Source organism: Dermacentor variabilis, chromosome 8 (genome assembly GCF_050947875.1).
Source record: "Dermacentor variabilis isolate Ectoservices chromosome 8, ASM5094787v1, whole genome shotgun sequence".
NCBI lineage: Eukaryota > Metazoa > Arthropoda > Arachnida > Ixodida > Ixodidae > Dermacentor > Dermacentor variabilis.
This window is the reverse complement of record NC_134575.1, coordinates 103,563,364-103,578,283: the sequence shown is the minus strand read 5'-3', so window position 1 is coordinate 103,578,283 and position 14,920 is coordinate 103,563,364. Positions and strand designations below refer to the sequence as shown.

General features: G+C 46.8%; 1 protein-coding gene across 1 annotated transcript in view; it reads right to left on the bottom strand.

Moving 5' to 3' along the window:
- LOC142591509 (fatty acid synthase-like) overlaps positions 1 to 14,920 on the bottom strand; it is a 238,068-nt gene that overhangs the window by 170,430 nt on the left and 52,718 nt on the right. The window contains exon 2 of the mRNA XM_075703832.1: positions 2,382 to 2,520. Within this exon, the coding sequence (XP_075559947.1) occupies positions 2,382 to 2,514 (133 nt within the window). The 5' untranslated portion in view covers positions 2,515 to 2,520. The remainder of the gene's footprint in view (positions 1 to 2,381; positions 2,521 to 14,920) is intronic.

The following is a 14,920-nucleotide window of genomic DNA, read 5'->3' as shown; positions in this document are numbered from 1 at the left end:
ACTGCATAGCCATTCTGCAGTTGTAGTGACAGTTTTCAACAGCTTCGCTGGACATCGACTTTTACAGGGCCACGATGACGATTTAGATTTTCTGAGACATCCATCCAGCTATGACACGTTTGGTTACCTTGCATTGCGATTAAGATAATGTTCGTTTGCGCAACAATTCATCTTCAATGTATGTGCAAATTCCACAAATGACCCCGCTAAATGCAACCTCATATTTATTAGGACCAGCGTTTCTTCAACAAGAGAATTCTGAAGGAGCCAGTGGAGGGCGGGGTACTCGCAGCAGTTTAGTTACCAGAAAGGTTCAGTTTTTTTTCTCTTCGTTAGTTTTACTCTATATCATTGAAAAAATGAGTTTCCTGTAAGTTTGATTTCGATCCTGCGTTAAGCGACAAATAAAAAAAGAAGACCGGGGGATATCTGGTGGACTAATTGAGATGTGCACTTCTGATATTTGGGTTGAACGAAAATCCACGACGCGTATAGGAAGTCGACCAGGTTCTTTTCTGGCTACTAGAACGAAAATAAACCCATTTCAACACTCCTATTACTGCCCCAGTAAGCATTGAGTAAAACGCACAATAGCCTAACAATTTATAAAGTTGGCAGAATGGATTGAGGCTGCGGTAGCTAAGAGGCCTTTGCGTTTAGCTGCTGAGCTCGAGGTCGCACCTGTACTTCGAAGGAGGCAAAATGCGAGAGGGCTTGCGCATCAAAAGTTAGGTGCGAGTTGCAGCCGCTAGTTGTGAAAATCATTCTACAATTCCTTATCACGGTGTGCCTCATCATCATAGTGTGGTTTTGGCGCGTAGAGCCCAAGCACCTTCTTTAGGGGAAACTCATGATAGATGCAGATCAATCTGGTAGCCACCATTACAGCGAATATATTAACTAAAACAAGGAAGCCAGGGCACCTCGCATCGCAGAATAGGCGCACTGAGCTTCATGCCCCGTGAACGCTTTGAGTGCTACGTTTGGCAGGGCGCCAAATGTTCGCACTGCAGCTAGCTGGTTCGGCAATATTTGCTTTTGAGGTCACCTACCAGTACAGAAACGCTGTTAAACGGTAAGTTAATTAGGAGGTTTTACTTGCCATATTCACGATCTTATTATGAGACATTCCAGAATGGGGTACTGCGGATTAATTTTGACTGCCTTGTGTTCTTTAATGTGCACCTAGTGCACGTGAGATGGGTGTTCTTGCATTTGGTCCCCACCTAAATGCGGCTGTGGCAGCCGGGGTTTCACCCCGCGCCCACGGGCTTAGCAGCGCAAAGCGACAACCCCAACTCCCTTATGGCAGATACATAGTGAATCGGCCTCCGCTAATGTTTACAATAAATGGCACCGCATTTTTGATATCAATCTCAGTAGTGAGATCTAAAAGAATGCAGCAGATCGAACGAGCTGGAGTCTATATACAATGAAGTTTTCTCTGAGTGCATAATGAGTGGAAACACGAGTTTATGTTTATTGAATGTCCGCACAAACTGAGACGGAAGCCTTGGCTAGCATGGCTAACAACGCAATACCTCCGCCGTTATTGTATATTCGCGAAGGGGTGATTTCTGGTTCTTCATTTTTATTGTCACCCCACGGCCGCTACCGTGGATGCGCGAAGGCGAGGGCCATCTGGTGGTGGTGCACGGAACTCAGCGGCGCGCTCGGCGCGCGTAGTGCGCTGCGCGGCGTTGGCATATTGGCTGCAGCAGCGACGTCGCAGCACCGACGGCCACGAAAACCTGGCGACGTACAGAAAAGGGCCCTTCGCTTTTAGAACCCCTGCAGCATGCGAATGAACAAACAGCGGTTCATCCGTGGATTGGACCTTTGGTGCCAGCTGGGCGAGATTACAATGAGAACCCCTCCTCTCTTCACAGTGCGTGGTCTCAAACTAAATTGCACACAACAAGAAGAACACATAGTAATCGGGAAGGGCACATCTTGCGGCAACGTAAAATGTACAAGTACACACATCACGAACACGCTGTAACTCACTGAAATTATTCGCACTGTAAGATTGCTTCAGACGGACGCACGATTCGTAGGAAATATGACTTGTTATAAAAGCTGCAAAATGAGTATTCAGCGTCAGAATTGTGGTAACTGACTTATCAGGCGGTACTTGAATAAATTCTTGATTACATTCTGTTTCTATAAAGTGCTCGCAAGGCTGCAAATAACTTCTGAAGTACTTGTAGCACCTATTCGTGGAACATTATAGTTCAAAGAATGAGGTTTATACAACATTGTGTGCCGTTACAGTTATTGGTGAAAAGACACAGCACGCCTGAGCTTTGTAGTGGCGTTGCAGCTTTTCCTCTAACTTGTCAAGGGATTCTAAGTTTATTGAAAAAGCTTCCCTTACGTACCTGGAGGCCAGCGGGAGTCATCCTCAGTGGCCATGTAGACACCCCCGTACAGCTTCTCCTTGAACTCGACCAGGTGATCCGCTTGGGGGAAATAGGCCGAAAAGCCGGTGATAACGATGTCTCCGTCCTTCATAATTGCCTAGCAAAAAAAAAAAGCAGACAAGCAAGGGAGAAATAATAAGCTACACCGTATATCCACGTAATTGATTCACTTTTACACCTTCTTGAGAGAGCAGTCCCCCTCCCCAGATATCATAACACATTGGGGAAGGAGTGCATGCTGAATCTAGTGCAAACAAGTCTTCCGAGTGAACTAGATGCGACCGAACTCAGTCGTCCACTGGGGCAAGTATGGAAGTGCATGGATCGGTACCCTATTTGTTGCCAAAGCAATGAAATTTTTGTTCATTTTTTGTTCAATGAGTCATGAGCATGTGACGCATCGTAAAGTTGAATATTACAAACTGTTATAGGAGGATGAACAGACTAGCTTATAAATAAAATGACAAGTTTAATTTTTAAAGCAGGGATGTGGCTGATTCCCCCATACCCGTTATTTTTACCTTTCTGCGGCCGTTATTATCATTATTCAAGACCCGTTGTTTGCGTTCGCAAACCATAACACCTTAGCGAATTCATTCTCATAGAAAGCAGTGCATTTTCCTTATCTGTTTTCTTCACTTTTACACCCCTGACACTCCAGCGGTCCTTTACAATTTTTCAGTGCAGATTCATCCACCTTCGTACTCTTAATACTTTTGACGCTTGGGGTACCAGGCGGTTTAACTATATGTCCACATTCACGTTTGGTGACTAGAAAGGCGACCTACAGCGGAAGTCACATAGACTAGAATTGACCTGACCAGTAGATTCATTTGTCGTGCCCGTCAGCAGCAGATCCACTGGTACAATCTCCTGATGTAGACATCGGTAGCGACATCCCAGCGCTAGGGGCATCCACTCTTCAAAATACGGGTATTCATCTGTTCCGGCAGCCAAAATGCGTAAAGGTCGTTTTGGAGATGTCATTTTGTTTGTAATCTCAAATTGATGGCGACTGAAATACGGACCACGACATTCCAGTCCCTTCATATGTCTTGAAAAAAAATTACTATTCGTGCAGATATAACGTAAAAAAGGCAAATCCCGCATTGATGACTGGTGTGAGTCAAGGTGCTTTGAGACGCTGAAATGAATTAGTGCCTTTGTATTTTCTACGTTCTTAGTAAACGCGCCCCGTTTTTTTTGTGGATGTCTCAGTACCCTGATAACTGTAGACTCAGTGCTTCTAAATAGTCATCTTCCATGCTTCGCTCATCTAGTCTGATTTTTTTCCTGTGCTGGGCTTCAGCTTTTGGTGATGAACGAAACTATAGGATCTGTTTTCAGGTAGTCCAAAGGCTTGATTTCAATGGTTATAATGTGGTCTTGTTGGTGATATTGATCTTAGAGCATGGGTAGCTTAAGACGCGGCCGCGGACACAACGAACAAGAGACACAAGAGCATGAATGCACCACGATGTAACTTCTGCCAATCAGAGCGTGTCAAATTCACTTGTCATACAGTATCTGCAAAATTCATTTTTCCATATGATAAACGAAGTATATCAACTGAAGAAGGTTATGTCCTCTCTAGGAGGGAGGCTGCTCCAAATGCACATGTTCTACGCATGCTTATCACTGGCTTATTTGATTTTTGTTCAATTTTTTTTATATTGCCAAAGGGCGCCGCATAAAAAGAAGCGAGGGGCCGCACCAAAGATGACAAATCAAGGTGATCGTGCAGAGTTCACCCACTATCTTGTAAATGGCTCATTCCCAACAACCTGCAAATATATTTGTTACATATGTAACATTCTGGTGACGGTTGCGGGATCTTTGAGACGCACGGCGGATTTACGCAACGGGCGCTCCTTCGTTCCATCTGCAATTCCACGCTCAAGGCGAGAATGGTTCAAGCACGTCATCAACGGTGTACATCGTCACCCTGGCACAACCACCGCGCAACCGAGTCGTCCTTAACGGCTCCGACAACACCGATGTCGAACATTGGCTTCAACTATTGGAACAGGTGAGCGCAGACAACCACTGGGACTAGACTGGTATGCTGTCTAACCTGCTATTCTACCTCACGGGAACGGCATGGATATAGGTTAAGACCCACGAGGAGGAACTCACCAGCTGGCAAGTGTGCAAGCAGAAGTTTAAAGGCGTGGAGACATCAAAATTTTCGTTCATGCGTTTGTTGATTCAAACGTTGCATCATGCTTCAGGGAGCACGATACACACAGCGGGATTCATATATATCCGATAAATATTATAATAATAGCATTATTATACCGAGCGATTTCGGTTTCGGTTTCTGGGCTCCGGGGGATGCTATGACGTCACAGAGGAGGAAACGCAACATGGCTTGGTCACGTGGCCCACAAAAAATAGTGACGTAAAACTATGCTGCGTCGTCTGCTCGCGCATACGCGTGCTCTGCCAGCAGAGATCAACCACTGGCGATTCGAAGTGCATGTCGCAATTATTATAATTATTGCGAAGAGCGACAACAACGGTAAGAAAATATTGCGGCTTGTGAGAGTCGGTGATTCATTCCGAAGCGCCGTAAGTTTTACTCTGAAGTGAACCGGAAAAGGCCTGGCAACGATGTCGGCGGCGCCGAACGATCAGAGGCGGTGAAGCTGCCGTCGATGCCAGAGTGACCACTCCTCGGTCGCTGATTGGCCGCTTCGCCGTACGGCTGCCGCACAAATGGGTCCCGGGCCCGTCCTCTCTACGGCAAGGAAATCTCGCCGTTCGCGAGCAAAACCGCCGTCGCACGGGGGCCCGCGAACGGCAAATGGCGTGCGGCGAGTTTCCGTGCCGGTAACTTGGACGGGCCGGTAACGTGGAAAGGCCAAGCGAAGGAGAGTCCGCTCCGAGCCGCCGAACTACGCGACTATGCGAGGAGAGAAGCAGACAACACGAACGCCGCATATCCTGGTCCCTTTCGAAGTCGGCCGGCTAGTGTTACACTCAAACGTGTAAAGGCCCGTCCGCAGGGCAACTCGCCGCACGCAGTTTGCCGTTCGCGGGCCGGCGTGCGGCGTTCGTGTTGTCCACTTCTCTCCTCTTGTGTCCGTGTCTGCACGCCTTACCCCTTCTTTGCATTAAGAAAGGATTTCTATATGCCTGTAGCTTGGTCGTAGTGGAGGCTATGCTCGGTTGCTCGGCTCAGCAGGCTCCGTAATCGGCCTTTCATCGCTACTCATCATACGTCACGTTTTTGTGCTGGTGTGCTATGACGTCAATATTTTCGTTCCTCCTCTGTGACGTAGAACTGCCGCGCTAGCGATGGGTCTCAACTACGAGAAGGAGTTTTTAATGACTCTTTGGAGCTCAATTAAAATTATTTTGAAATGTTTGCAGCGTCCGATACCTCGTTCTGGGTGTCCTTGCATACGGAAGCAGCCTACAACATGCTTTTTATAGCCTCAAAATTTGGTGTCTCAACCCCTTTAAAGGAGTACTGACACAAAAAAAATCCACGCGGTTTTTTCTGCTTTAATAAGTAGTTAATGACCCAGTAATCACTGCACGAAACCTCATTTACTTCAGAGCGCGACAGGTAATTATTTGCAGTCTTTTTTGTAGCGGCCACACGAAGTTTCGGTTCCAGAGAGCAACGAGGTGGGGCAAACGGGAGTGTAAACAAAGTGGTCACGTGTGCGCAAAAAGCCATGACGTATTGCCGTGCGACTGCCGCATCGGTCGGGTACGACCGCAGCCAATGACAGCGCCGGTAGCGTGAACGTCATGGCCACGTGGTTGACCCGGCGGGGCGGGGCCGGCGAGCGGGTGCCTCGCCGCTCCGATCATGTCTTGTTTTTTTTTTCTGGTCGAAATGCGGGCCTCTTTCGCCGCTGACGACGGCGCATAAATGGGCTACAACTTGTTTCTGACACGAAATAACTCCTAGAATAAAGTGACCTCTAAAGAGTGCGAGTTCAAAAAACGTTGTGCGAAATAGTAAATCGTTGGCGTGATTTCTACTTCGACGCGGTAAGCGCAGACGCGCCAGCAATCGTCTGTATACGAAGCGGCTCGCCTGACTGGCCTGTTTACTCATCGCTGCTAACGGCTCCGGGAAAACTAACCGTATTTTCACTTAAGAGAAACATAAATGTTCAGGCATTGATTGTGCTGACGAATTTAGGCGCTTTATTACGAGCTGCGGACGCATCGCAAGGACCCTCGGCCCCGGATAGACGGCCGGCGAGCTAGGCCTACATCGTCGCCCAGCGATCGCAAGCTCGCTTGGCATGCTCGTTCGCTTCTGTTGGCGCCAAAGAAATCAAATGTGCTGCAATTTAAGCGTGACGTAACTGTGTACACGTTGTGCCGACTAACATAGGCGCTTCGTTATACGAGCTGCAAACGATCGTGTCACAAGCGCAACCAGTGTCGGATTCGATGGGCCAGCGAGCTATGCCTGCCGGCTCTTGGCCATCGGCGGCTGTCAACGGATCCGATACTGCTAACGCGGCCTTGCGGAAACACGTCTACAGTGCTCGCATAGACGTGTTTATATTGTCATCGTTTGTATCAAACAAGATAGCTGTGCAAATACGGTTGCTTTCACTTTCTGTTCGAAGTTACGCAGGATTCCGAACTTCCACGCAGGGGCGCCGGTTCTGTGCCGCCGCTCGCTCAATTGTACCATGTGTCCCGAATCACCGCATGCGGCAAGTCGCGCATGACGCGCCGTACTACAGATCGCACGGAAAATCGCGCCATGTGTCTCGCGCTTTAGACGTGGCCAATCACTTAGCGACTCAGATATTGCGGCCGGCGATGGCGAGGACGAACCTCAACAAAACCCTCGCATCGGCAACAATCAATGGTAAGGAACAACAAATCGGCGTTGAACGTTGTGGCAGCGCAGTCAAGCTGATAGTGTGGGAAATATCCCGATGGACACGACAAAAACTGCAGTTGCAGCGACACGGAGAGCGTCCCACTACGAGTACAACAGCTAGAACAAGCAACAACAGAGGAGAAGAGCACATGTAAGCCGCATGGCAGCCAACGAAAATTCGTGACGTAGCCACATGATGTAGTGTTTTCTTGGCTATTTACAATCCCGGTTGATGTCAATGTCGCGAGGTGCTCTGTTTTGCGGTTGGCTGGGCGCACGTACTTTAAAATTGATTTTAAATATGTTCTAAGCGATATTCGGCGCTGATATTTTATAGACGATGTGTGTGTGACCAACTAATTTGATCTCACAAGTTATCTCGACTTCAAATTTTTGTGTCAGTGCTCCTTTAAGGAATTGTTCGACAGGCGTGTTGGCTATCGGCGTGCCACGCAAAAACCTATTGCATGCCGAATTTGGACTTGTACTGATTTCTATGTGACCTGCACTCAAAACGTGTGCATTTGACCCCCCCCCCCAAAAAAAAAGAAATAGAAGGGAACATGTACCAAAAGCTGCCCAGCTCTTCAAGGGAATAGCTGACGGTGCATCCTCCTCCTCGTGTTTAGGCATTCGTCGATGGCGGAAGACAAAAGTTTCGAATGCCACCGCTTCCGAGGAGCGAGGGGTCGTTGCATTCCATTCATGGCATGGAACGACCATGGAATGGAATTAATGGTTTCGGGGCCATGCGCAAACCATAATACCACCCCGTAGTTCACCGTAAACCTTCACGTCGTGTTTTACAACCTGGGCATGTTAACATTCAGTTGAGCGTTCGTAAATTATCTTTATCATGAATTATCATAATAATAATTGTTTAATTATTATGAATTTACCGCAACAATAACTTCACGAACAAAAATATTGTAGTACCTTATAGTCATCGTGGCTAGTGTCGGTTGCGTTTGATAAAATGCATATTTTCAATTGCAACAATATAACGTATGGCGCGCACAAATTTCATAAAAAAAACAATTACAGAATAATGTCATAACGTACAATACTTAATATTCACATAATTATAAAAAAACTGCTTTAGGGCTTGGAGAAAGTGGTTGCTCCTAATATTATTCGCAACAAGATATCAAATTGGGGCTTCATTAAGTTTGTGTAATTTCTTTCCATAAATGTCTAGGCAAACAGGCATGGTGAAGTGATTATTAGTGCAGGCTCTCATATCCCACGTACGAAATATAAACATGAAATGGTGCGTTATTCACTAATACATTATCAATTACTTTGGTGACATTTCATATTTGTAGACTGCTGGTGCAAATATCCGGAGGGATTTAAAGATACTTAAAGAACGTTATAACTCTTACTGCACGTTTTTGTCTTTGGCTAACGGTGTTCTATAGGAGCGATGGGTGGCTTCCAAAGATTAAGTAAAATAGACTAGGTGTGTGTGAACAAAAGCAAAATAAAGTGCGCGCTAAAAAACCTAGGCAAGAATTCACGAATGCCTAACAATATACGTTGGGTATATGTCGCTTTACTTCACTTTATGTTAGATTCAAAAGAAGGGCCCAGATACACAAAATTCCCATACTTACTCGAAGATTTTCATAACCGACTATTTTTTTTCTTAGAATGAAAGGTGCGCACGTTTGGATTTTTAACGCTGACCTGATTACTGACAAACCATCTATAACTCTTCGTTTAGGACAGCGTGAAATTCATCCAAAGTGGAAACTTTGAAAATTAATGCCGTATCATTAGCGTGCGCCTGTTCTTCAAAACATTTAAGGACACATGATAAATCACTGACATTTAAGCTGTACAGAAATGGTCCCAGAATAGAGCCTTGTCATACTCCTGTTAGTATTATTTGTGTTGAGAAAGTTAAATCATTTATTACAAGCATTTTCCACCTTCAAGAGAGGTAACTTGTAATTATCGCACAAGATTTGCCTCTTGAGTGGTACCTTGAGGCTTACGCACAAGAATGTCTTGAGACATCGTGTCAAATGCATTTAAGCCTTAAATGCTTCAAGCTACCGTTGTTGGCGACCTTCAATGGACCTTGAGCCAAAAGCCCGAGCCATTATCCTGGGACTTAAACGATAACATCCGGGCAAGTCGTAAGAACAAAACGCAATCATGAGGGCAACCAGTCAAAACTTAAGAATATACCATCTCTGGCACGAAACCCTTCGTACAGGAGCGCATTACATACGCTTGTTCTAGCCTACCAAGTTACAAAAAATATTTACACCCCGGTATTGCTACTGTTTGTTCACTATATCGCTCAAGCTGCAACTTCTAGTAGGGGGAAGCTTCATTTGTCATTTCCAATAGCGACGTTCAAAAGACAGATACAGGGCATCGTATAATTATTTGTCATCTTTTGGTGCTGAGACAGGGTTGCCTGTGTTGTTCTGAATGCCAACGGTCCGTGATTTCCGCGGCGCGGGTTTTGTGTCGCCTCGAGAGATGGCACCACGCTGCGTACTGCCCCCTTCAGGCACTTTTCTTCTTGCAGCTGGGCAGTGCATGCTGTCTCCCTGGCGTCTTTCGCTGCCTGTCTTGCCGCCTTCAGCGGATTTTTTTCTAAATGGGCAGAGTGCATTTGGACTCCTGCAAAGTATGGCGTGGTGCGGTGTGGTGTGGTGTGTCGTTATGAACATGCATTACACCAATTTGAAGATTTTGGCTAGTGTCAACTCCAATCAATCTACTTTGCTGGTTGCCATTTCGTACTTACATACACTCTCGATTACGGGAGAGCCATCAATATTGTTTTATGTCTAGAAGTACTACTACTGTGATTTGGTTGTTTGGAGAGCTATATTAATCAACTCGGTAACAAACAGAACTGTTGTAGGTGTTTATCTGACCACTCTGAAAACATGCTGTTAGGTAGTGCGGACATTATGTGTGTTTGTAAAGGACTTTATATATTTACAGAATGATTTCTCAAAACATTCTGTTTATTTCGCACAAACTCCACGTTTGTCAGTAGCAAGATGGCATAGAATGATGTTCCTTCTTATACATTGGCACTTTAGCAGTTTTATGCATATCAGGGTACAGTCCTGCAGCCAGAGAGTAACTAAAGAAGTGCTCGGGGGTATCTCCGTGGAATATCTACGGTATTCCAGCGCTAAGCATCCAGTAATATTGTGACCACCTCATCCGCTCACACGCTTGCTTATTTCTTGGGAGCATAGACGCCTACCGAAAGCCGGAGTACTTTATCGCACTCGTTATCCCAACTTCGAGAACGTTTTGGATTATTCGAGCAAGACAGGCCCTCAAATTGGTCATTCCACGCTATCTTCCGTCTAAGAAACAGATGTGCGCACCACAAAAGACTCCACTGCACCGCTTCCTCCTTACAGAGTCACCCAGGGTGATATATTCGAAACAACCGCTATCTTCCTTGTGGGGTCCATATTCTGCAACGACAGCGTGTTTGAACACAATGCTCATATTGATTTGTTCACTTGTGCGACAACACGAGCCGTGCACGTTGACCTTATTAGAGACCTCTCTACGAAGTCATTTCTGATGCCAATCTAAATATTTAAGTCGAGGAGGGGAATCTTTAAGACGGTGCCATCCGACAATACGGTGATATTCATGCATCAAAAGATTTTAACCAAATATTTGACGCCATAAAGGGAAGCGAAGACCAGTCATTATTTAGGCACATCGTGTGAGCACAAATTTGTTCTCGAGAGAGTGGCGTGTAGGGTGGCTATCGTGAAAGATTGATGACAACCCTGCTCAAAGTGCCTGGAAAGAGCTGCCTGGACTATGACAGCCTCTGAACGATTCTGAAGCAGGCCAATGCTATCGTAAATTCTCGTTGGTTGAGTTCGTATATTCTTTTTTTTTTATTGCGATAAGGCTTGCCCTTAAGGCATAATATTCCCACGTGAGGGAGATGCCCTTGACGCCAGCCAATTTCCTCGTCAGCCGCAGGCTAACGAGTTTGTGTGAGAAGTCACTTTCGAGAAGTCACTTGAGTCAGATCGACAACAGAGACACAAACATGAAGATGGAGGCAACATGCTGGGCTTGTGGACTCTGGAGACGATGGAGACGCAAATACCTCCTGCAGCTTCGCTCAGCGCATGTCACGAAGCCAGGCGGAACAAGATGATCAGGCTTCTCGCCAGATGTAGAAATTGTACCGTGTTTTAGAAGCCTTTCTAGGAAGAGACAGCCGTATAAGGGCTTGTAACATCTCTCATTAGAAAAAAAGGAAGCTGCGACGACCTATGCAACCCTTGTGCCCGTTCTAACTCAACGAATACTTAGCCTTATTTTATCTTGCCGTGGTGTGGGGAAGTTGGCCGAAGTTGAGGGGGACTTAAAGAAATGAAGGTTTATTTATCTATTTTACAGAAATAGAACAAAGCAAAAGAACACTAAAACATCGCCAAATTTAACGCTGCGGTCCGTGGAAAGAAGAACGACTGCCTCTTTCCGATGTTTCTCTAGTTTATAACCGCTTCAGTCTATCGGGGTAACGTCATTTTCAGCAAGTCGTCAAGCCCGTGCAAGTGTCATCATTTTCATCAAATCCATGAGCCCGTACATGTGTGGTCATGTTCATCCAATAGGTGAGTCCGTAAACAAGTCGTCATGTGCGGCCAATGGGACACTCCATAGGCTCTATTGGCCGATAGCTGCCTCCGTCCGGCGTTGCCTCCTCGCCTAAAAGGCTATCAGCTGGAGGCTAGCAACAACCTAGAACTACCTTACAGTGCTGCATAGCACTTTTTTCGAGACTAGGGTTAACTACCTCGAACCGTACCGGTCTCCAGTTGCTTTCTGGAAGCCTCGCGCAAGGGGGGGTGGGGGAGACAAAATCTCCATGCGCGGCACACGAGGCCAGGATAGCCCAACTGCCTGATGGGCTGACGCGCACCTGCGCACCCTAATTGGAACGCGATGGCGAGTGGTGGCGTTCGGAGACCGTGATCGATGCTAGTCAATCGGACATACATAACAGCCTGCATGGACACTCGCAGCAGGAAAAGAGCTGGTGCTCATAGCGAGGATGGTGTCGAGACCTTCGAGGTAACCGTGACACAAATTATAGCGCGATGATGTTACTGAGAAGAGTGGGCGAATGTGCCACGCAGTCACAGTGAGAGCCGAGGGGCACGCCTGAAAACAAAAAACAAAACTGTCCGAACAAGAGAATTCCACCGCGCCCCCGTGTCGCCGACCCAACAGTAGTCACTGCAGCCTTTTCCCGGCGCGTCTGGTGCCTCTTTCTTATTTATTTCTATTTCTCACTTTCCTTTTCACCACTTTAATGCACAATAAAGCAGTCTGGAAGCGAATTCCAAACAGCGACGGTCTTTCGTTTGTGGTTCCTACGTACGTGGCCTTACGCAACTCACACGTAATTGTGATAACCGAAACCTGGCTCCACATTGCGAGCTGCGTTACAGATATAATTCTACCGACGTACGATATTTTTCGAACAGAGAGAAGCTGTAGTAGTTAATTCGTAATTTTAGCCACTCCCAACCGCAAATGAACGATAGCCAAAGTCTGCTCGTCTAGCTCAGTATATTAGGATGTTCTTTGCGTCTTTGTGCTATCTACAGAGCACCAGATTTGGCGCTTGACTATTTATTACAGTTCAGCGACAACATGGCCCAGTACCACAAAGAACCTTGACAATCTCCAGAAACTATTAGCTATATACTGGAACTGCTTGGAATCAGGCGCATTCTGTCTATATTTTTAGTGCAATGCATCAAGCACAATCTTCTCGAAGCAGTACGATAGCCGGCAGGCTTTTCTAGCAGCTTAAGTGCACTCATAGATCTCGGTTATTTCTTCTTCACTCCCTTAAGCAATGCGCCGTTTCTTTACGGCCGGGTTTATGTTGTCGCGTGTTTGCATATGTTTTTGTTTCACTGCAAGCTGGGCAATTTCAAAGCACACGTGCACCTAAAATTATGAAGGTTGCGCGCGAGCGTACGACGCTGTCATATTAGTACACCTTGAAGCACGTATCTTGTGCTTTTGTCAAAACCATGTCCCGCAGCCGTGGGAGGACTTCAAATGCGTGTTTACGTAATGTATTGGCAAGATTTCACGCACTTGATAATGACTCTAGAAGGTGGCGCACGCCCTCAAGCGGCCACTGGTAAAAGACTATGAGAGTCTGGAGGGGAAGAACCCTGCCGTCTGCTTTATTTCCAGCCGTCCGCGTAGAATGTGCTTCGTCTAACTGGAGTAAACTTTTCCTCGGCCGTCTTAACTAAGTATGGAACAACAGATTAGAAAGATAAGCACGACGCCAAGGGCCGCTAAACGCCGTGATGGTACCGCTGCCATCACGTCTTCGCCCAGACGGTGTTCCGAGTGCATTTGTGTTCACATACCCGTATTAGAGCGCCGCTCTTAAGCGCCGGTTCCTGCGTTGAGCGTCTCCGTGCCTTAGCGTCGGCTTAACCGAGCGAATGAGCAGAGCGAAGGATAAAAAAAGCGAATGCGGAGTGCATGGGGGGATGAAAAGCGAAGAGAGCGTGAGGAACGAAGTGGAGGAGGAGGCTACAGTGAAAGCACGAGGCGGAAAGTGGAGGTGGAGGGTATGGCGAAAGCGGGAGATGAACAGCGTAGTGCCGGTCTGCCGTGAAGATGACTTCGAGATGGCGCCACAGTAGCACACGTCGCCTTCTCACCGATGGCATGCGGAAAGCCCGTCCAACGATACTCGATATAGGAGGTCTGCTTACGGCGGCTGCTTTCAATCGCGCCCGAACATCTCCCACGCTCTCTGTCTCTAACCTCCCAATTAGCGAGGCAGTCACACCACACTTCGCTCCGTTTGCAACGTACAGCATGAGAAAGAGTGTCTGCGCCAGCCAGCATATCGGGAAATGAACACGATAGTCGTGACGGAGATTGTGAAACGCACAGCGACGACACACTGTTCCGATGACAATTGCACGCCATCAATAAATCAAGCTTTATGTGCACTGCCGCTTTGTTCCACTTCGGCTGTGCATATGTGCGGAGACATGCCGGACAGAATAAACTTTAAAGCAATGTGATGAGTAAACAGTTTCTCGTGGGGTACCCGCCATGTGCGTTATGCCCTGGGATCTTCCTCATGCTGAATGAATGAATATCTCTCAATGTCTCTTAACACCTTATGACAAATTGTCGTGTACTACTGATAGATTGCGCGTGATAATTGCCAACTACTGGCGCTTACTTTCAAGCCTGTGCTGAAATATACGCGTTGGTGTACACTAACAACACGTATGAGGTTCCTGTGATTGTGTTTTTCATTTTAAGAGCATGCAAGAACATACTGTATCACATACACGCGCACGCACACACACACACACGCACACGCGCACACACACACAACCACACACACACACACACACACACACACGCAGACACACATACACACACACGCAGACACACACACACACACACACACACACACACACACACACACACACACACACACACACACACACACACACACACACACACACACACACACACAGACACACACACACAGACACACACACACAAAACAGCAACACAACCTCTATAGATTGCAGCAGATTGCTAGCGATTG